The following is a 22,880-nucleotide window of genomic DNA, read 5'->3' as shown; positions in this document are numbered from 1 at the left end:
CTGCATTTACAATATAATTCTCTAATTCATACGTTGTTGCTAAAAAAGGCAGCAATGTACTGTTGGATGTTATTTATAAAAAATATTTTTTCTCTATAAAACCGAAAGCTGCAGGAGTTTACTCTGTGACAATGATTAGTAGCAGTATAAGTTCATATTTACATGGTTTTGAATGAGGAAAAATAAAAATCTATCAGAATTGCAACAGCAGAAATTAATTGCGCATTTTCAACGCAGTATTGAATGTTTAGAGCAACTCGCTGGTGTTAACCAATCCTGTCCGACGGCTGAAATTCAGACCAATAAGCGTCTGTGTATGGCAGTATCATCTTTATGGCGCATTTGTGTTGTTCGTTTAGTTAAAAATGCTTTTGTTATTGTTTCGTGATGTAAACAGTTTTGTTACAAATAAGTATCGCGGTGTTTTCGGTTAGTCACTGATGCCAAAGTCAGCTAGCTAAACCGCATTTCCAACCGCAGTCCTGTGTAAATCAAAATTATGACTTCAGCGTCCACTAAGGTAAAAATTTCATTATAAAGACCTACGTTACTCATCTGTCACATATGCTGTCCTTTGTTTAGTGTACGTTTGATGTTAAATGTATCAGGTGTTGATAATATTTAATGTCTTGTCAATAGCTGCTGGCTAGTATGCTAGTAGCATTAGCAGGATATAAGTACTTCCAGTTATCAATTCTGTATAAGGAAAGTTTTGACCTTACAACAGTTATATCTTGCTTACTGAAAGTTGTTTTTTTATTTTTAGGTTGGTGAGATATTTTCTGCAGCTGGAGCTGCGTTTACAAAATTAGGAGAGCTAACCATGCAACTGCATCCAGTAGCAGATATGAGTCCAGCAGGGTGAGACATTCAGCTTTTATGTCCTTTGTTATACCTTGTCCGAGTCGTGTTGAATATGATGTTAATATAATTGTATTATTTACTCATTTATAAGCCATTCTGCTTTCTCTTTAATTTCCCATCTACACCTAAATCTCTTTTGGTCTGTGAAACAAATTTGGTAATAAGTCATTACGCCAACTTTACTTTTGTATATAACTTTAGTTCAAATGTTTTTAAGTATTGTTTTTAATGGCATTTGTGGGCGTTCTTAAATGCTGTTTTCCTGCTGAAGTTGATAGACACAAACTTTAGCTGTAAAGAAACACAGTGGGGCGGTTTCCCAGACAGGGATTAGACTAGTCCTAGACTAAAATAAATGTAAGAGCTATCCAAACTGAAAACTACTTGCACTGACATATCTTAAGATACATTGATGCCCTTTGTTTTGCCTCAAAATGCACAAAAGTAATGTTTCAGTAAGGCATGTTTTGTATATTTTCCAGTGGTGGACGAATTACACAAATCATGTACTTGAGTAAAAGTAAAGATACCCAGGGTAAAATATTACTCAACTAAAAGTAGAAGTACTTGCTTAAAATTTTTACTTGAGTAAAAGTACAAAAGTATCTTCCTTAAAATGTACTTAAGTACAAAAGTACTGTGATTTATTATGGCCGTATCATTTTTGTCACAAAACTCAAATTATGTGAAATAACTCTCTTGGCTTACCAATCTATTAATAGAAGGACATTAATAAATCAGACACTGATGTCTATTAAAATTATCATAAGTCTAAAACCTTAAAAACAAAAAATTTCCTTTAGCACCAAATGAAATAACAGGATTTGAGAGCAGTAAGTCTCATTTCAAGATTTATTTGTTAAATAATTTAACAGTTTAAGTGTAATAAAAACTTGAATTAAGCACAGGTTCACATGAGTTTTCTTTTACTATCTGGAGGTTGATGGAGCCTCCTCACTCTCCAGGTTTTCTTTCCTTGATGATGTTACAGTAACATACCTTTTAATGTTGGCTACAGTACCATGCTTTCTTTGCAAAAGAAAAGATTCAAAACATTGAATACATAACGTTATCTAGAAATCAGTCTCCCTTTCTTTGACAAATAAAACAAATCTTACAGAATATAATTTCAGAAACGTTTCATGTGCTTTAGCATGTCATTTGTATATTGTAATACATAATTAAATGTATTTATATATTTTGGAAGCAAAACTTTTGAAAATAACAATCTCAGTTAATAGGGAGCACTCCAATCCACCTGCCTGTTTAAGCATCATACACTGCATGGCTAATCAAAATGTCATTTATATTTTACAACAGTGTTGATAATTTTTTGTCATTTCAAAATAACAGAGCACTGAGCTTCAAATACAATGAACTTAAGTGAAACAGCTAACTAACTTTATACAGCTAACTATACGGCTAAAAATAGCTTCAGCCTGCATAGCTTAAAGTTCATTCATGATAACCTCGTATATATTTTAGCAACACAATTAACAGTTTTCTGCAAGCTACTGTTAAGATTGCTCATTTAAAAATATAATCAAAATAAAAATATCTTACCTTTACGCGTTTCCTTAGATTTGAAAGAGTATTCTTTTTAAACGAAATAGCACAGTTTCAAGGCAGGCAGAGAAGACACGAAGGACTCGTTCTTTTATTCAAGGACTTAAAAAAACTCGCGTAAATAAGGCCATTGTTGTTGTGACTCCTCCGTTGTTTTTGAATGCAGTTTCATTCTCCAAACGATGCATTGGCTGGCTGCTGCACTCGCGTGACTCGCGTAGCTTACGTGAAACAGCGCAGCAACCAAAACAGGTTCAAAACGAAGCGCATGCTGTACCCTGATTGGTGGTTTGACGCATCACGTGTGCATCTTAGTTTTTTTGTTTTAGTTTGCCCAGTTACGTTTTTTATCCACTGATAAATAAAAAGGAACGACCGATTTTTTAAAATGTAGTGGAGTAAAAAGTAAGATATTTGACTTTAAAATGTAGTAAAGTAAAAGTAAAAGTCTCCCAAAATAAAAGTACTTGAGTAAAGTACAGATACGCGAAAAAACTACTTAAGTACAGTAAAGAATTACATTTACTTCGTTACTGTCCACCACTGATATTTTCTAATTAAACTAAGGTCTAGTCCTGGCTTAAGCTAATCTCTGTTCGAAAGACCACCCCAGTGTATCCTAAAATCATCCTCATCCTAAAATTAATCTGATCTAACAAGAGCAAATAATAATCAATAAAATCATTGTCTGAGCTGTCTTAACTGAAAAAAAAATTGGCGTGACATCTTAAAGGGATAGTTCACCCAAAAATGAAAATTCTGTCATCATTTACTCACTCTCATGTTGTTAATAACTCTTATAAATGTCTTTGTTCTGATGAACACAAAGGAAATATTTTGAGAAATGTTTGTAACCAAACCGTTCGTGGACCTATTTGCTTCCATAGTATTTTTTTCCTACTGTGGAATTGAAAAGGGTCCACGGACGGTTTGGTTACAAATGGGCTTTTCCATTGCATAGTACCCCACGGTTTGGGTAAGCTCACCTCACCTCACTAGCTTTTCCATCGAGTTTAGTAACACGTCGGAGTGGGATGGATTATTGGCGTTTCGTTATATTTGCAGTGCCTATTGCTGTGACATCATACACTGTAAAAAAAATCCGTAGAAATTGCAGCTGGGTTGCCGGTAATTTACTGTAGATTTAAATTTATGTTATTTACTGGCAATATTTTGTTCAAAGTTAAATGAACATTAAACATTTACAAGTCTTTGTCTTTACAGAGTAAAAATAAAAAAACAGCATCAAGCAAAACATTCTGGGAAACAAAATCTGAAGCAAAAAACAGAAAAAGGTTGATGATGATTTCTGGTTCCCAGAATGCTTTGCATGAGGCTGTTATTGTATAGTTTTATTCTGTAAAGATAAAGATTTGTATATATTTAAAATTTATTTAACTTTGAACAAACTCTTGCCAGTAAATAACATAAATGTAAATCTACGGTAAATAACCGGCAACCCAGCTGCAATAACATTGTAATTTCTACGGATTTTTTTACAGTGTACAAGTGAGAGCGCGTCGTTGTACATTCCCATACGTTCATTTATTTCTCAGTCTGCCACAAAATTAAAATTGACCACCACAAATAGATGTTTGCACATCGCGTTTATCACTACCTCTGTCTCACATGACAGTTTCTGTACAAACACCCGTGGCGTCAGTCGACACGCTCCGCTGAGCCTCATTTAAGTTGCATTTAAACATATATGCGGACATGAACGTCACGAATGTGCCGCCACAAACTGAAAGTCTGGAAAAAAACTGTTATTGTGTTCCTGATTCTCAACCTGTGGGTGTTTTTCATCGCTCAAAGGGAATTTGGGAACAGCAGAGCACAGATGACAACACGTTTGCTCGAGACAGCGCAAGCTAGCACTAAGGTAAAGCTAATCTTTACATTATAGCGATGACTCTGGTAGTGACGATTCTTTTAGACCAATCAGTGATCTACAGTGTTTTTGGGGCATGTTTTGGTATCTGCTCGGGTCGCTTGGAACTAAAAAAAGTATTGCGTACTACGCACTGCACCCAGTGGAAAAGCTCACAAAAGTAAGCTGACCCAAATTAAACCATGGGGGACTATGCAATGGAAAAACGCCAGCCAAAACATTTCTCAAAATATCATCTTTTGTGTTTATCAGAACAAAGAAATGAATACGGGTTTGTAACAACAAGAGAGTGAGTAAATAATCACAGAATTTTCATTTTTGGGTGAACTATCCCTTTAAAATTTGTCAGTGTTATTTCTTTGTCTCAAGATGCACACCAGCAATGTTTTTAAAAAGGCATTTTTTGTATCTTTATTTACAAGGGTGTAATCCTGGCTACTGTGAAATCAGGCTTTATTTTTTATCTTGCATTTAGTTTTTCTACATCCCTAGACCAGAAAATATTTTTTGTTTTGTTGTGTCAAGAATTAATTAGATATTTTTTAACATAAGGGCACAAATGAAAACAACAGTCAAGAGGAAGATTTATGAAGACAGTGGAGTTTTATCTACTGATTTTCCAAAGAAGAGTACCAAAAAGGTACCTGTTTCTATGGCTCCCCCTGCACCACCTAAAGTCATTGCTGTGCCAACATCTCAGGTTGTGGTGACTGCGGGTTTACAGGGTTCAACCACACGTCCATCTAGCATTAAGTCATCAAAGACAGCTGGTGAGTATGATACAAGATTTACTTATGTTACATTTGACTACTACTGCAGTAACTTCCAAACTAATTTCATTATTTTTGAAAAATATATTCATTTTACACATTTCAGAGGTCACCCTCAGTGCACTGAATGACTCTGATGCAAACAGTGATCTGGTAGATATAGAAGGGCTAGGTGATGGCTCCACGTCTAAAAAGCTTAATTTCGATCAAGGTAAGATTGGCTCCTCATTTTTTTTTTTCTTCCCTCCACATTCTGAACCAACCAAGTGACTTATACATTGAAATGTATAAACTTAAACAACACTTTCATTACATAGTTTTTCCTATTATCTGTTATGTCTTCTTCCCAACTGAAATGGGAAAATAATAGTTTTTTTCCTTTGCAGACAGTCTAAATCTTGACTCCAGTCTCATCATGAATTCCAGTGACCTGCCTCTGTTATCACGTTGAAATTCAAAATTTTACAGCCGTGTATCATGAATTGAAAAATGAAATGAAACTGAATCCTGTCCCCTCAGTGAGGGTTCATTTCAACCCAAGAAACTGTTGAGTTCTGAAATGTGGAGTTTTTTTATCTTCAGGAAGACACTTTTTTTTGTGATCGTGAAGGAAGGGATCACTTATTGTACTAGAAGTTCTGAAATCTTATAAATCATGCTACATAAGTGCTCTTTGTCTAAAATGTGTTAATTTGTAAATTGTTAGAGCAGTATTGTACCTGTTTTTAACCATTATTGATGAAGAATTTATATACATAGCTTTGGGGAAAAGCTAAATTGCTTGCATTGCAATATTGGTCACCAAGGCAAAATATTTTTTTCATGTACTTTTGATAATACCTTAGGTCATTGTCTTGTATATTATTTAATAGCATTTTTACACACAAAAGATGCCATCTCCAATAGTGAAAATTTTATTAACAGGAAGTGCTTTAATCACATCGATCCTTTCCAAAGTTTCAACTTCTACGTGCATAGTTGTAGCCTTAGCCAGAGTCATTTATTTTTTTAGCATTATCTCATCAACTTTCCAATGTTTGCAATGTTTTTTTTGTGTGAGGAGGGAAAATTTACAAAGAAGTCACCTTTCAATATTTCTACATAAAAAAATTGCTAAGTTGCAGTATTACACATATTTAAGGTTTAATTTTCTTAGTCTGAAACTCGGGTGACTATATCTTTGTTCTTATTGCTCATGGCTCAATAATTATGGCCTAATGAATGCACATATTCACCGTAAAATTAGACTTCTGGATTGGCATTTTATAATTAAAGATGAGTAAAGATTGTATACTTTAGCATTAAAGTGATAGTTCACCCAAAGTGTTGTTACAACCCTATATACATTTCTTTGTTCTGAAAAAAAAAAAAACATTCATGAGCCCCATTTACTTCCATAGTATTCGTTTTTCCTATTGTGTAATGGGATTCATGATCGGTTTGCTTACAAACATTCCTCAAAATATCTTGTTCATCAGAACAAAGAAATTTATACAGGTTTGTAACAACATGAGAGTAAGTAAATGATGACAGAAATTTATTTTTGGGGTGAACTATTCATTTAAAAAGGCAAACCTAAAGCACAAGTAAGTGACATTTTGTGTAGTGTAATTAAACTTAACCACTCAAATAAGGTTTTGTCTCATATTTTTAATGTTTTTCCACTTTTTTGCCACACATACAGATGACTGAATTTTTTTTAATGTGTTGTGAAGGTAAAATAAAGCTGTGGTTCCCATACTGCTCTGAATAATAGAGTTGTAGAGTGTGTCTGTCTGACGGGAGCAGCACAAACCTTACTGGCAACCCTAGGGTAGGGCAGCTGCCAATATTGATGTGCTGCTACTGTCAAACACACTAAAGTATCATGGTCCATGAAAGAAGAAAGTAAAAATTAAACACAATGTATACAGCAGTAATGAATTAATCAAACAGCAATTAAAAATGTAACGAGTAATGATAATCTCTTACAATACAGTCTAACAAATACAGGACATTTATCTGTTCTTTTTTTGTAAATCTGGTCATTTATAAAAATATAATGGGTACTAAGAAAGACCCCCTGCTTTTTCAGAAATAAATGCACAACTGTAAGATGTTTTGACCAAATCCTAAACACTACAGACTGCATTTTACTAATAGCTATAAACAAAAAGCTCTTGCATTTATTGTCTTATACCTTTTTGACATTTGTAATATGTTGATAATTATTTTTAACAATAATTGAGACTACACAAAGAGCAATTTTAGCCCAATACAAATGGCATTACTATATTCTATAGTAAGTATTATTTTTATATTGTATTGTGTTTTTAGATTTCGTTCATTTCTATGTTTTTTGCCGACCTAAAAATCACAATTCTAAAATTCCATGATATTTTCAGATTTCTTATGACTGTAGGAAGTAACACAAAAGTGCAGGTGTAGAATGATGTCATGTTAATGGAGTAATTCCCAGACTCCCAGTGACAGCACATCATAATTTGGATTTTGCCCTTAGAACTTACAAACCATGATGTGCTGCTACAGGGAACTCTGGGCTAAATTAAAAGATGCTGACACTCCAGTGTTCCTCACTAGAAAGAAAAAAAAATTATTAAATTTTAAATGCATTGCAATATAAAATGTCTTGTGTATTTAATGTAAAAGTTAAATAAAATTTGATGAGAACCCATGTAAACAGATGTGAGCACACATCACTTGAAAAATCTAATAAAATACAGTAAGAATAACGGAGCATTACTTTACTTCTTTTGGCACAGATAATCATGAGGAAGCTTATGGTCACCCACATCATGCCAGTCTATTAATGCCCTTTGAGACTTAATAAGTGAGTTACTGTGCACACACTGTCCTAAAATGGATGTTAAGGATGAAGACAAAATGGAGGATAACAAAGAGAGAGATGAGGAGGGAAAACTAGTGCCTGTCAAAAGGTTTTATTACTATGGGGATAGTTTACTGTGAGGAAAAAAAAGCAACCAATAAATAGAAAAAAATAACTACATCTTTAATTTCCAAAATAATTTTAACATTGTAAAGCAAGATTGCTTCATTGCTGAAATAAAACAAAGTAAATATCTAATAAAATTTTATCCCACTAAATAAAAGTATTATAACACTATTATTTTAAATGATTCAAAATAATTGTTGCCAAGAAAATGTTTTGAAATTTTAAAACAAGTAAGAGGATAAAAAGGAATGCTTGTACACTCCTACAAAATCATTTGTAAAAGTGGGTAAGCAAAAAAAAAAAACAATATTAGCAAGGACAAATCAATAAAAGATTCGTTTTGACTATTTCTAGGAACATTTATTTACTGATCATAGTCGATTTAAATGGTTGGGGAATAGCAGGATAGATTGAAGTGTGGGAAGTTAATTGACAAAATAGGGGCAATCATGGCATTTCCAGATCAGTCTTTTAATGTGTATTATGATGTTATTAATATGGGTGAAGTGATAACATGATGTGACTGATTGAGCTGTTGTGGTGTTTGTTTAAAGGTATATAAAAGAAGGATTTTTGTTTATATTTTGCTTGCAATTTTTAGAGAAAAAAACCTTACACCCAAAACAATGGCACAACATTTAAATATGGCATACATTAAAAAGGGAAAACCACAACAATATAAATTTTTTACTAAAAAAACACAATTAATTTTTTGTTTCAAAGTATTTTTTTTCAAATGCACTTTTATTATTTAAAACTGATGACTTATAAACTAAATAAACTATTAAATATTTGTTGTGGTGGATTAAAAGAAACACAAAAGAAAAATTCTGAAGCCATTCAAAAAATACTCAAAGTACACCACACCCTATGTGGTGTGATTAAGTTCTAATGTCAGAAGAAACCAAAACTTGATAGCAAATCATAATTCTGACCATTGTAATTCAACAAAACAAAGAAATTTTTGACTTAATTTTTTTTTAAACCTTTACAGTAAAAAAGAAGAAGTTTATCTATAGCAAAATAGACTAAGGTGTGACTAAATTTGTGTTATACAACAGCCAAATGTTCTTGAGAGGTCTATGACGTTCTAAACCCTATTTAACGAGTTTAGTTAAAATACACCCTAAGAAATATCTCATAAAGGCCAGTCTATTTAAGGTCTTTTTAAGTTAAATGATCACGTCAGCAGAGTTGCAGAAGGCATTTGCTTCTGTCTACATCTGCCCCGTAGTTCATCGAGAAAGGGAGAGAGGGTGGGGGGGTGGGGGCTGTTAGCAAAAGAGAGGGAGAAAAAAATGAGAAAAGGACAGACAGCAAACGGGTGAGAGAGGGAGACTAAATCGAGAAGCTCAAACACTTACATAGACACATATACACCCTGGCCTAACTTTGCACACACCTTTTCAAACCAGAGGCCGTTTTAGTTAAGCTTTAAAACGGACGCAGGAAAGATTTCACTTACCCTCGATCCGTGTTCTTGAGCATGTTAGACAACAGGGAAGAGGAAAAGGTGTCTGCTTTTCCCAAAGTAACCCACCAAGCACCCTCTTGCAGTGTAGTCTCTCTCGTGTACCTGGATAAAAAAAGTAATTGCCCAACTTACTACATTAAAGTTAAACTTGTTTTGGTATTTAGAAAAATTTAACAAAATACTTAAAAACAAAAAAATACTTGTTTCTAAAAACTCGATTGAGTTTCCCTGCGACAAATATTTAAATCTTTTGCAAATCTAAAGCTAATTCTACACTTACAACAGTTTAGTTGCTTTAAAAAAAATTGTAGAAAAAGATTTAAAAAGAAAAGCAAACCCTCCCATACACTTATCAATGGGAATCCTAAGTCTTAATTTCAGGTCAAAAATACACCCATTCGTCTGAGCTTGGGGCTCCCACTCCAGTTTGGGGGGGTGGGGTTCCAAGAGTCAAATAAGTGCCTAAACCTTTTGTCCACCAGCACCTATTTTCAGCCCTTAAACCCCTTTCTATCCCTATTCACCTCCAGACCAGCAGTCCAGTGCAGTGTGCAGCCTCTGCTTAGCTGTAGCTTGTGAGGCTGCCTGAGGAACTTGGTAGGCATAAAAAGCAGGGGTTGTAGCCTTTTTCCCGGGGCATCAGTTTCTACAATTAAATTGAACATTTTAAGGTGACAGGAAAAATCTAAAAAAAAATCAGGGCGTCACCCCAGGGCCCTCTTAGAAGACTGTGAAGTTTGGCGACCGTCTGTGTTACGGTTTCTGAGGAAAAAATTAATTTGTGGGGCTTAGTGTTTGGGACGCGCCAGTCCTAGCAGCTCTCGTTGCTTGATTTCTTGTAGCCTTGCCAAAGCATTCACACAGCCAACGGAGAGAGGGGGGGGACAAAAGAGGGAGAAGGTTCGACTGCAAAGACGCACAAGAAAGGGGATATGAAACTCAAAACCCGAGCAACCAAAACAGGGATGTGTTCTAGGTAAACATGTTGTGAAATATAAAAAAAACATTTTATAATCAATAATGATCGCCCTTTAAAACAACGACGGAGGAACGGCAAAAACACATGTCAGAGTTTGCAGTAAACAAAAAAAGTGCAAAAACAGCAAAGTTTTAAATATTTGATACCCTTCATACTCTCTATGCAACCGGATTTTATACGGGGTCTCTGTGGGTTTTCTGTATAGTACAAGGCTGGGTGCAAAGAGTGGAGAATATGTTGATCTGGTTCTACAGATAGTTTTACTGAGTAGGACAACCATGGTCCAAAAGTACACACAAACCACACACACACAGTCACACATACGCACACTCACACACACACACACACACACACATATCTAGACAAGACAAAGGCCTCTGTGATAATTGCAGTCAAAAAGCAAATTCATTTCGAGATTAGTATATTGCTGTGGACCTTACTTTTCACAGAGGATTACACAGGCTATTGTAACCAGTTTGGTTGAAAACAAAAACTGTCTAATTACAGCAAAATCACCTATTTCAATATAACCACTGGTACAATACAATTTATAAAGTGGAAACTGAACTAGAAAATTCACACTGTAATACACCTTTAATTGTCTTATCTATTATTCCTACCAATAACATCTTACTAACTAAAACAAAAAGTTTCAGAAAATGTTCAGAGACCACACAGAAGACTAAAAATACTCCAACTAAAAATGTCACAGGCCAATACATAAGATTGATAGAATTCAAGAATAAAAATTACTGTCAAATTGCATCCAAGAAAAAGAACAACTATTTAAGTTGTACAAAACATAAGGTTAAAACTCAATGTCACAAAGACAAAAAATACTAATTTAAAACATTTTTCATCCAAATTCAAACTGTTCATGACATGCATTATTCCTTAGAAGTGTAGCTTCAGCAGATGTGCTGTTAAGATGGACATTTCTCATTAAAATGTATATATTGATGCTTAGCCCCAATATCATACATACTGTATATGTAAATATATATATATATATGGTAATCTAGGAACAGGTGCACAGCTTTAATGGCATACCAAAGAATTCATTCTCATCCTATAGCAGTTTTTTATTTGTTCAAATTGCCAACTGAGAAAATCAAGAATTGAACAAATAGTACAGGCACACTGCATACTTCAGATATTCTAAAAACTCAAGGCAAGAAGCACAGGCCTGATCTTTTACTAAAACATTTCACATTTTTATTGAGGAAAAACTTATAAACACGTAGGGCGAGTCCGGAAAAGAAAAGACAAGGGAAACCACGGCCCTTAATACTTTAGCTATAAAGCCAAGACCAAATGAAGAAATACTGACGTGTACTTTAATCACAAGGTTACAGGGTCATAGTAAAACTAACAAAATTACGTTTGAAAATAACGGCAAAATTAAAAACAACACAATCACTACTCTCAACCACATCTTATATTGTATATAACGTTATTATTTAATTTTTGTAGACGAATTTGACTATACACGGATGTACTGTAACGTTTCTATTTAAAAGATACAGATAATATAAGGCTCGACAGTACGTTGTAATATTATAATTAGCAACATTCATTTGTAATGTTAAAACGCTTAAACGTTTTAGTAAAGTATCGAATCTGTGTTCAAAGGCACAGATCAGCTAAAGGGTAGATGGATGCATACCTGACATCTTATAGATTAAAAACTGCAAAACATGTTGTGGGGAAAATGTTACACAGTTATACCAATCCGGTAAAAAGTACTTAAACGTTTGATGATCGCGTATTTTTGAATGTACGTTACCACGTTAAAGCGCAATCTTTAACTGTTACATTGGAAATATTTCTTGATTCTTTCGGTTAAATTCTTGGATACTTTGAACATTGTCTATCGACGGTTCATCTAGTTTCGCCACAATGCCACGTGCATAAAATTTAATTTAGCCGTTTAGATTTTCAAATCCCACAGACGTAACAATTCCTTTTAATCGCCATTTTATACAAAATGAAACATGTCCATCCCTGTGTAAAAAGTTTCGATTAACGAAATCGTTGTAAACTGATCTAATGACTAAATCCCTTCGTACATGGAGTAAATTAAAAAACACATGTGGGGGAAAATAGTGCATTGTGCTTGGCTGTGGGTGAGGGGACAGCAACTGAGGGGAGTGGTTCAGATTATTAGAGGCACCGAGGATCATTGTCTTTAAAGCTAAGTCAAAAACACTAGAAGAGTACTACTTTATTTGGGTTGGTTTATATTGCCACTATGGCCAAAGCATCGTTTAGTTTGAAATAAGTTGTGTGGACATTATTCCGCTTTTGGAGTTTTGGAGGTCGGTTAAACTAGTATGTTTGATTGGGTTTTTTTGTGATCACATTAATAAAAAAGTGTTTTTCGAAATCTTGCCAACATTACTTAGCTAACCAACAAATGTACGTTTTCTAACAACTAATAATTGTTAAAGGCATGCGTTATTCTGTTAAAGTGTTGTTTGAGTATGTTTTTAAGCTAACTTAGTTACACTTTCTTTTTTCGAACAAATAAATACGAAAACACAAAGTCAATAACGAATACATTTTTAACAGGGAAAAATAAGACGGCGTTTGCAAAAATATTTAGTTTACACAAGAAGATAGTAAATATAATTGTTTCTTTATGCACAAGTAGTAATAATTGCTTACCTTTTGTGAAAATCCGTTTTCAATGGCTAATTATGGTGAAATAAATGTTAATGTAGTCCTGAAGTAAAGATGTGGAAAAAAGCATAATGAGGAATAATGTGTCTGTTAGAAGAGTTCAGTCACTGAGGCTCTGAAGTTTGAAAATGGCGCCAACGTTCAACAGCAGCAGCTCTACCACTCTGATGACACGGGGCAGATGAAAAAATAAATATAAATTTTCCCCAATGTAAAATATTTTTTTCCACAAACGGATTATTTGCCTTTAAGTTAATAAAAGCTATTCTAGTTATTATTTATTCATTAACTTGCTTCAGTAATTTATATTTATTTTTTGATAATTTTTAATAACCGTCAGATCATGTATGTACCGCGGTGCAGGTCGGGAAGTGCCATAGCTAGTTTTCTTTCAAATTTCCAAACTACAAATCCTCGACTGCGATATGCCGCCCCCTGTTGTATTGTTTGTGTATTGTAATGTAAATTCAGTATGTTCAAAATACACTAAACTAAATGCCAAGAGCTTGTTTTAACCACGTTTAGATTATAACTCGAGCACAACTTTAAAAATAAAGTTAACTGTTAATTTTGTTTGATATTTTTTAAGTCTAACAAAACTGTTCCTCGTTAAAATGTATCCACAGCCTGATCTGGCCTCTTTTCAAGATGTATCCGGTTATTACACAGTAATGTCTAATTTAAGTTTAAATATAGCTGTATGTCTAGGAAAAAACAACACTCAAAATACATGGTTTCTGCAATCTACATCACTTCTTTCATTATGCAAGTCCCCTGCATGTGATGTGTTTAAATGGGTATAAAGGTGACACATTTTTAGTAAATATTCATTAACTTTATGTACATTACACAGTCTGGTAATAATATCACATGTACACAATCTTTTAAAACAAAATGGTTTAAACATTAATCAAGTGTGAGTTCGCAGAAGAGCAGCAGTGTTACAAATAGCTGTAATGCTGACAAGGTATTTCATTAATAGCATGCATTCTTCTACTATTATCATTCATAAATGTTTATATTTAGACAGGCTTTCCTTTGATACAGCAAATCTGTCTTGCAACATGACAGTTGACCATTAACCAATGAAATACCAAAAAGTAATAACAGTCTATGACACTTAGAATAATCTGGATCTAACTTCTTTTAATAAGACGGAAGTACAAAGGGTAGACATCTCGTGCTGTATGCGGATGTTATGTTCTGTGTACATGGAAAGTACACAAAGCACGGTTTCTGGTCACGTGTGTAATACAAATTTAGTTCAAAACAAAGAAAACATAAGAATGAAGTATTAAAAGATAGACAAAGATTAACACTTTTAAAAACTGATGGGCAAATTAAGATCCAGGAGTTTAATTCATTCACAGTATATATTAATCCTTGACACTGACCTCACTCTGAAGTATGATGCCATGAATAAACAGAACAATTGACCAATCTTTTTATTTAAATTATGTCTAACCATTTAAGCAGTTGCTCTGAGTGAAACAATCATTTCCTGTAAGGTGTAATAAATAAAATTAAAATATTAGATATATTATTTCAGTTCTGACATCATAAATCACAAATCGAAGACAATCTTTTCATTGTTTGTCTGTTTTTGTTGTTGTTCATCTTTATTGTGCTGTTTCTTAAGTTAGACCTCTGTATGTATTGTTTTTAGTTTTGGTCCCATTATCCTTATGGTTCCCTTTATCGTCAGCTTCATTCTCTTCCTCCTCTCCTTTTCCAAGCATCCTCAGTGGCCACAAGAGGCCATGCTGGGCATGTTCAGGTTTTTGACAGCAGGATCCATGTTTCTCTTTAGTCAGGAAATACAGGAGCGCATTGAGCCAAGCATTGAATGAGGCCAGTGGCCGAGTCATTTTATAACAGATGGAAACCATGCTCATGGTATGACATTGCACCCTACTTGTCAATTTCAGCAGCAGGAAAATTGTGCGAGTGACATGGAACGGTAAGAAGCAAAGGGCAAAGAGCAGGGTGATCGTAATTATGGTTCTGATGGACTTGTGACGTCTGTTTACGTACGGTGAACGTGCCCCCAAGATGATTGACATGCCCTCTCCTCTTATCCCTGATAGACTTTCACAGCCCGTCCCACTTCTAGCTCTTTGAGAAGGCGGCTGAGAGTGGAGCGTCCGAAATATCGTCAACACTACACGCGAGTAGCACCAGGCGATGATGCTAAATGGCAGGAAAAAACCCAAGAAATGAAGCGTGATCCCATACGGAATGTAATCGTGGAACTCCTTATCAATTGCATCATCCCAGCAATTATTGAACATCTCCTCCCTTGTGCTTTCACCATGCACGACTGCCCCTAAAATCCCTTGACGTGGAAGATATTGTGTCTGTGCAAAACGAAAAATTGGACATGTTAGCACAAAGACAGCAATCCATACCAATACACAAGTTCCCTTGACTGCTCGTTTGGTCTCTAAGGTAATGGTCTTCATGGGGTGACAGATGCCCAGATAGCGATGTACCGAGATGCAAGTGAGGAAGAAGATGCTGCAGTAGAGGTTGAAATAAAAGAGAAATCGCACTAAGCGGCACATGAAGTCCCCGAACACCCAGTCGTCATGCATGACGTAACTGGACACCAGGAACGGCAGGGATAGACCATACATGAAGTCTGTAGTGGCCAGGTTTACCATGTAAATCAGCGATGCATTCCAGCGCTTGGTGCGTCGAAAGGAACGATACAGAATTACAAAGTTAAGGGTTATGCTGAAAACAAATGTAAAAGAGTAGCAAATGGGGAGAAAAATGTACTTGTAGGACTCATCAATATTGCAGGGGCCAGTAATGGAAGAATTACTTGAGGAAGACAGCTGGGTGTCTGCACCTGACCCTTTATTTGTCAAAACTGTAGGTACGCTCGTCGTCATTGTCGTCTAGTTCGCAAAAGAAAGCCCTGTTTCATAATCCCATTCTGTGCTTCTGAAACCACATCGGCTCCGAACTTGAATTTACCATCTTGTCCTCTTTGCCCCGTTCAATATCTGTGAGAGACATGTTGCTGTTAAGAACATATTTTGGATACAGAACATGTATTCATACACATTTGACAGCATGCCATATCCCTTTACTCAATCATGCAAGTTGGTTTCCCATTTCTAGCCTCCCACTTACTTGCTGTCCCTCCCCTGATCCCCTTTCTCTTTCACAACCCCTCGTACTGTTTGCGCACAGGTGTATATATATATATATATATATATATGCTGCTGATTCAGACTCTTTTCACTTCATTAACTCATCAAACAGTAACCACACTTCCCCTCTGTGTTCTATCCTTTATCTGCCCCCCCCAATGTACATCACTCTCTCCCCGATCACTTATTCCCTCGTACTCTAAAAAATATGAACTTACACACCTTTTGTCAACCTTTTCAGTTTTGGTCAAAACAAAGTTAAGCTCCCTTTGTATCCATTTACACATATTTTGGTAGTCTTTTCATTCACATGCTATCTCACAGCTATCCCCACCTCTTAGTAAACAGCACACAGCTGACGGAGCACATAGTGTGCGGCTTATTGCCTACCACTCGTGAGGCATATAAGACACTGTGTCAATAGAGATCAGTGAGTACCTGAAGGTCACTAAATGACATTAGGGTAGATCTGGTTTGGCTACATCAATAAGACGGTCCTTACTTGTGCAATAAGACAACATCATAAAAAGTTCAAACAATCTTTGTTATAAATCATTTTGATTACACATTGCTGCACTGCATCATGTAAACTGTAACTGTATTTAATAGTGAATGTAAATCCCACCTCGTTGTATTTATTTAAAGTGCATCTAAACAATCGTGGCACACAAGAAAACAGCTAAACACACCTGTTGCAGCATGTATTCAGCTGTTGAAAAAGTTGAAAAAACGAAACGTACCTATTTGATGTATGGCTGAATTATGAGATAAAGTCCTTTTCCAGAAGTAATTAAAGAATGAATAAAACCCAACACCTGAGAAACAGCACTACTCCGACTATTGAACTAAATACAGTTGAGCAGAATGACATTGGAAGGCATTGTTTGTTCTGTCAAGTCTGAATCTTGTCTTTACTTCAGCTGTTTCTATTAACTGTTTTGATCATTCTCTCTGTCCAACCCTCCTTGGTCATCTTTTGCTCCATGATCTGTCCCTCCCTCTTTCTTCTTTTCTCTATAATGCTGACTTGGCCTTCTGACAACACAACTCTGGCTGGGCAAAGCACACACAGACAATAAATAGCATATTTACCACAACAAAACACACAGATCCTTATTAAAATCCCTTTAATTCCACAAACATTTTTTTACGTATTAATTAAACAAACATTATCAATCCAGTTGCTGAGTTGATAAACACACATACTTGGCTAGATAGTATTAAAAAATGACCTCTATTTATGATATATAATTTGCCACTCAAAAAACTGAGTAGTGTATTGTTTAGCTAAGTAGCATGGAATGACGTATACTGTTTTTTGATTTATAAATCTGTTTGACTGAAAAACTGTACAATGTAAACTTATGTTAATTCAATTACATCTGTTAAATGGAAACAATCAAATATAAGGCGATAAAAAGTGACTGAAGTTGTTAAAAAGATGTTTACTTTTCAAAAACAATTGACGTTTTTGGATTGCGGTTCCACCAGCAACATCACCTGCTCTTTTGTAGTGATGATAAAGTATTGTAGCTTTTCACAGTCATTTAGTACAGGAAGAGATTGCAGGTCTTGTAAACAAATGTCCTGTTTTTTTGTTCCTTAGAGGAAATACTTCTTCTGATTGTACATCAGAATGATGTCATATCTTGTACCTCCAGCAGCAGGGCATCCTGCTCTGTCCTCAGCTGGTCCCTTGTGAGAAGTCGAGCCACCAGCTCTGAACTGAGGTCTACACACATGTATACACATTAATATTATTAATTTATTCAAAATAGATGGTGATCTAATCACTGTAAATGAATAGCTTTAAAGTTTAGCTCTGCTCTTACCGTGAATGTCTTTGCTTAGTGAGGTCCTTAATGCTTTTAACTCCTTTACGCTTAAGTTCTTCAAATCACTTCGCTCAAAGCGCTTCCTGTTTCGGACAGCCTCACTGGGAGGTATAGTCTGTAATAGGAGATAGTGGGGTGCAGTTATGTCTTTTGTCATGCAGAACATAGTATACATATAATAGGAGACATAACAGGGCTGGCCCGTATGATAGTGTATCCTGTGCAACAGTAGAAATGTATCAACAATGTGTACAGCATTATGTCTGTAGTACGATTTTTAAAATCCAAGCCGCAAATTAAAGACTACTGTGTAGTAGTCTACACTTTATAGATGAGAGCATTCCTAAAGCTCAAATAGTAGGGCATTGTTAGCAACACCAATATCAGGGATTTGATTCTCAGCTGATACAATTTATACCTTGAATGGTCTGTAAGCAACTATGGATAAAGGCTGCTTAATGCATGGATGTAAATGTACTTTGCAAAGTGTCGCCGAGAGGCTCCATTAAAGGAAAACACCATCGTTTTCCAATATTTTACTATGTTCTTACCTAACTTAGATGAATTAATGCATCCCTATCTTATTTTTAATCTTTTTTTAAATGTGTTAGCATTTATCCTAGCCCCATTCATTCCTTAGGATCCAAACAGGGATTAAATTAGACACCAAACACTTCCATGTTTTTCCTATTTAAAGACTGTTACAATGTATGGTGGAAGAGCACAGTTTGCAGCACTTCGCAGTGCAATATAGTTCTAATGTTTTTTGCTTAAAAATTGCCACTTTTTGTTTTGTGCCACCATACTTGCCCGTGTAACCCGTGTCTTTCAAGGTATAGCGTAAGATTTTCTTTTTCCGGATGGATCATCAAGACTATTGGTCATCCCAGTTGTCAATCATTCTGATGGTATGTTGGCGTAAGGCTGTCGTACATGCTCGTCCCTAGGTTCGCTTTCCGCACATGCGCACTTTCAGGTGTATATGTGTGGTGGTCTACGGTTTCAACCATTCATTGAAGCTCACGTTCTCACCATGTTTTTTCAAAATGTCCGAGGGTCGCAAGAGAAAAAGTGTCTACGAATTGTATGACAAGAAGAGAAATGCCTCTGAAGAAAGAAACAAGACCAGAGTGTTTTTGGGAGAATATTTCACAAAAGCTAATAGCACAGGTTGGGCTTCCCACGCGAAGTTTCTACTCGACAGGTAAAGTTTGGCATGCTATTTGGAGAAATCCATTTAAAATCACTGCTAGTAAAAGCGATGCTAGCCCTGGCACAAGTCACGAACCGCTCAGACATGTTAAACAAGCAAGTTGTAAACAGAGCTTGCTCTCTCTCGTGCACGCGCCTAATAGTTGTCCCTCTCTTGAACAGGTAAAGTGTTGCGAATGTGCATTTTTTTTAAAGTGGAGGGGAGGTTCTTTTAAAAAATTTGGGTACATCTTCCGCTATACCTTTAAATAAAAAAACATGGAAGTTTGGTGGCTTCAAAAATCATCCATGTTTGGATCTTAAGAAATGAATCGGGCTAGGGTAAATTCTAACACATTCACAACGTGCTGTACAAAGATTAAGAGCACGCATTGAGAAAAGATAGGGATGTATTAATTCGTCTAAGTTGACGTAAGAACATAGTAAAATATTGAAAAACGGTGGTGTTTTCCTTTAATGATAATTAGAAACTTCTGTTTGGTAAATTTTGATGTTATGTGCAGCTGTTTAATAATCTAATACGATGAAGTACCTTTCATATGTGCTGTATAACATTTCTGTTTAGATTTAGCAAAAACAATATTATTATATATATCCTGGTTTCACAGACAAGGCTTAAGGCTAGTCCTAGACTAAGGCCCAATCCCATTTCTTTGTCTTACCCCTTCCCCTTACCCCTTAGTTTTGCACGTTCACGTGAGAGTAAGGACCAATTGGTATAGCCCTTTCACTCTTGTGAACGTGCAAAACTAAGGGGTAGGGGGAAGGGTTAAGACCGAGAAATGGGATTGGGCCTAAAACACGTTTGAGCTGGCTCGACTACAAATAACTTCCGACAGATCTTAAAATAGTGCCACTGATTTGTCTGAAGATACTCACCAGTAACGTCCTTGTTTATGATTTACATTGCATGTCAAGATTTGCAGTGTAAATCCAGCCTAAGGCCTAGTCCTGGCTTAAGCCAAGCATTGTCTGTAAAACCAGGCCATAAACTGTTTCAAATATATTATATGTCTCTAACTGTGACATAAGATTTGGTCATACCGCCCACCACAACATTTAGGGGCGGTTTCCCGGACAGGGATTAGACTAGTCCTAGACCAATAAATCTAAAAGCTGTCCAAACTGATAACAACTTGCACTGACATATCTTAAAATACATCAGTGTCTGTTGTTTAGCCTCAAAATGCACACAAGCAATGTTTTTAGTAAGGCATGTTTGTTAAAACTAGTTATATTTCCTAATTTAACTAAGGTGTAATCCTGGTTTAAAATAATCCATGTCCAGGAAACCACCATAGTATACAAAATAATAAAGAAAAACATCTGCACTTTTTTTTACCTGCTTTTGCTCCAACCTCAACTTGTGTCTGAGCACACTCAGTGCAGCTCTGACATCATTCTTGAATCCTCCTGATTTGGCTTTCTTAGTCGATGCTGAGCTTGAACCTTGCTGCCTTTCGGGCCTCTGCTTGTTTCCACTCTTACTGGATTGTTTTGCCATCTGTAAACAATTACAAATCTCAGTCTGCGTGGAGTACACTAAGAGAAGAGTACAGTAAACGGCCATTACACAGACATCAATAAAAACCATATATTAATACATCTTTTTTGGCCTCAATTTCCTCTTCTTCCTCCTCACTTTCACTGTTGTTGATGAAGCAGAGCTGTAGATTTGTCTGGCTGTGAAGTCTGGAATAATAATGCAAAACTGTTATGCAATTTATTTATGTTTTAAAGTAATTATTTTGAATCAAAATCTTTGTGACCTTGATGTAAGAGCAGTCAGGCGACTGTTGCGTTCATCGTCCATGTCCTCATAGGTTTCTCTGTGACTGTTTAGCGGCCTGATTCCTGGCCATTCCAGACTGTCTAAATCCTGCAGAACCACATTATAGCGTACATTAACAGTCAATGCTTTACAAAAATCAGGTGACGTAGTAAATGACTAGAACTGTTTTCATGTAGTTCAAATGCACTGTTAAGTCGCTTTGCATAAAAGCAGAATACGAAAAATGTGTAAATGAAAGTATATTTTCATCCAGACCTTTTCCCTCTGTCTTCGCTCCTCCTGCTGCTTCTCAAGTTCAGCAATACGAAGGTTTAGATCCTCCCAGTGCATTATGGGTAAGCCTAGGTCATCTTCAGGGTATACCTCTTGCCAAACCAAGGTTGCCCCCTCTGCATCCTCCTCTGTCTCATCACACTCCTTTTCATCTCCTCTCTCCCGCTCTTTCTCCTTCTCTCCATCCATCCTCAAGCCCCTAATATAAGAAGTGTGGATGAAGAATAGTACATGATGTTGATATGTTTTTACTGATATGTCACAAAATCATTGTATCACATTTACTTTCTTAAAGAAAACTCACAAGGTGGAGACAATCTCAACCAAATGCTTGTTTAAAACTGGGTTTTGTTTGTCTGACACAGTGGGAAAAAACAGCTAAGACCAGCATTAACTGGTAGCTGGTTTTAGCTGGTCCTCTCAGCCTGGCAAAGAAGGTGGGCCAGCTGGTGTTCCAGCCAGACCAACTAAAAGTCTAGCCTGACCATTTTAAAAAGTGACCAAAACACAGCTAAGCCAGCTTTCTACACCAGCTAAAACAAAGGGAGGCCATCAAAAACCAGCTCACCAGCTTATGCTGGTTTTAGCTGTTTTTTTTTCAGTAGGGATCACACTTTTTTAAATGTTTCAACATTTTGAGCACTGGTACAAAATATAAACATGATGAGCCCCATCTACCGTACGTATTAGCCAAGAAAGTATAATAAAAAAATTAAAATCTAGAAAAGAGCTTAATAATAATCCGCCAAAATGTTTTACATTTTTAAGTGCTAGCAATGTAGCCTGGAGTTAGCAAGTTTGGCCACGTAATACTCTGCTATTACATAAAGTTACCATGTTAATGTATTTTCTGGGACGTATCCTTACCTATATCGTTTTTGAGAAACGTGTTTACTTTTGTAGTCAAATCAATAATCACAAGTTCCCATCGTTTTCCCTGGAGTTTACAGCAAATCTTTTCCCGTGCTGTCCCGTTACGCGCCCTCTCGTGTCTTCGGTCTCCTTTTCTCTCTTTTCATCATTTGAGATAAGTTTCTTCGGTTTCTTTCTCCTTTCTAAAGTTCTTTTTGTTAACTACGCGTTGTTTGAATGGTTTTATTATTTAGCGTTTACGGGTTTCCCTGACTTAATCGATCCAGTAGTTTGTCCCATAAACCTACTCAATACACAATGCGAAAACTAAAGGAATTTGGCGACGTTTTGTTATGGGCTGAGAACGTGAAGGGTGGAGAAACATCCAAGAGTCATACAAGTAACCATTTCAAGTGTCCAGATTCATACAATTACAAATATATTGCTAATATTTTCGTCCATGAGCAATAAATAGTTTTTTTTCTCTCCATATCTCATTTTCCAAGATTTTCCTAACAGGACTCCAAGCAGTTTAGAGTCAAAATGGCAAGCAACAAGTCTACACATGCTTAATTT

At 35.9% G+C, this 22,880-nt stretch overlaps 3 protein-coding genes across 3 annotated transcripts; 1 reads left to right on the top strand and 2 right to left on the bottom strand.

Moving 5' to 3' along the window:
- The first annotated feature begins 284 nt into the window (after positions 1-284).
- On the top strand, positions 285-6,187 carry LOC135730842 (BPTF-associated chromatin complex component 1). The gene is made up of 5 exons (XM_065248815.1): positions 285-520; positions 767-861; positions 4,874-5,091; positions 5,198-5,302; positions 5,478-6,187. The coding sequence occupies exons 1-5, from the start codon at positions 500-502 to the stop codon at positions 5,540-5,542; spliced, it is 504 nt and encodes a 167-aa protein (XP_065104887.1). The 5' UTR covers positions 285-499; the 3' UTR covers positions 5,543-6,187.
- Positions 6,188-13,992: 7,805 nt separating this feature from the next.
- LOC135730840 (P2Y purinoceptor 3) lies at positions 13,993-17,310 on the bottom strand. Its single transcript, XM_065248813.1, has 2 exons — positions 17,081-17,310; positions 13,993-16,190 (listed from the first exon to the last, which is right to left on the bottom strand). Exon 2 carries the CDS (start codon positions 16,074-16,076, stop codon positions 14,814-14,816), a length of 1,263 nt encoding a protein of 420 aa, XP_065104885.1. The 5' UTR covers positions 16,077-16,190; positions 17,081-17,310; the 3' UTR covers positions 13,993-14,813.
- A 140-nt stretch (positions 17,311-17,450) lies between these two features.
- On the bottom strand, positions 17,451-22,833 carry LOC135730841 (uncharacterized). Its single transcript, XM_065248814.2, has 7 exons — positions 22,320-22,833; positions 21,435-21,651; positions 21,157-21,266; positions 20,992-21,079; positions 20,730-20,891; positions 18,173-18,290; positions 17,451-18,072 (listed from the first exon to the last, which is right to left on the bottom strand). Exons 2-7 carry the CDS (start codon positions 21,639-21,641, stop codon positions 17,972-17,974), a joined length of 786 nt encoding a protein of 261 aa, XP_065104886.1. The 5' UTR covers positions 21,642-21,651; positions 22,320-22,833; the 3' UTR covers positions 17,451-17,971.
- Between the last annotated feature and the right edge of the window lie 47 nt (positions 22,834-22,880).

Source organism: Paramisgurnus dabryanus, chromosome 2, assembly GCF_030506205.2.
Source record: "Paramisgurnus dabryanus chromosome 2, PD_genome_1.1, whole genome shotgun sequence".
NCBI classification, from domain to species: Eukaryota; Metazoa; Chordata; class Actinopteri; order Cypriniformes; family Cobitidae; genus Paramisgurnus; species Paramisgurnus dabryanus.
Note: the sequence above shows the minus strand (reverse complement) of the source record. Positions and strands in the feature narration are given on the sequence as shown.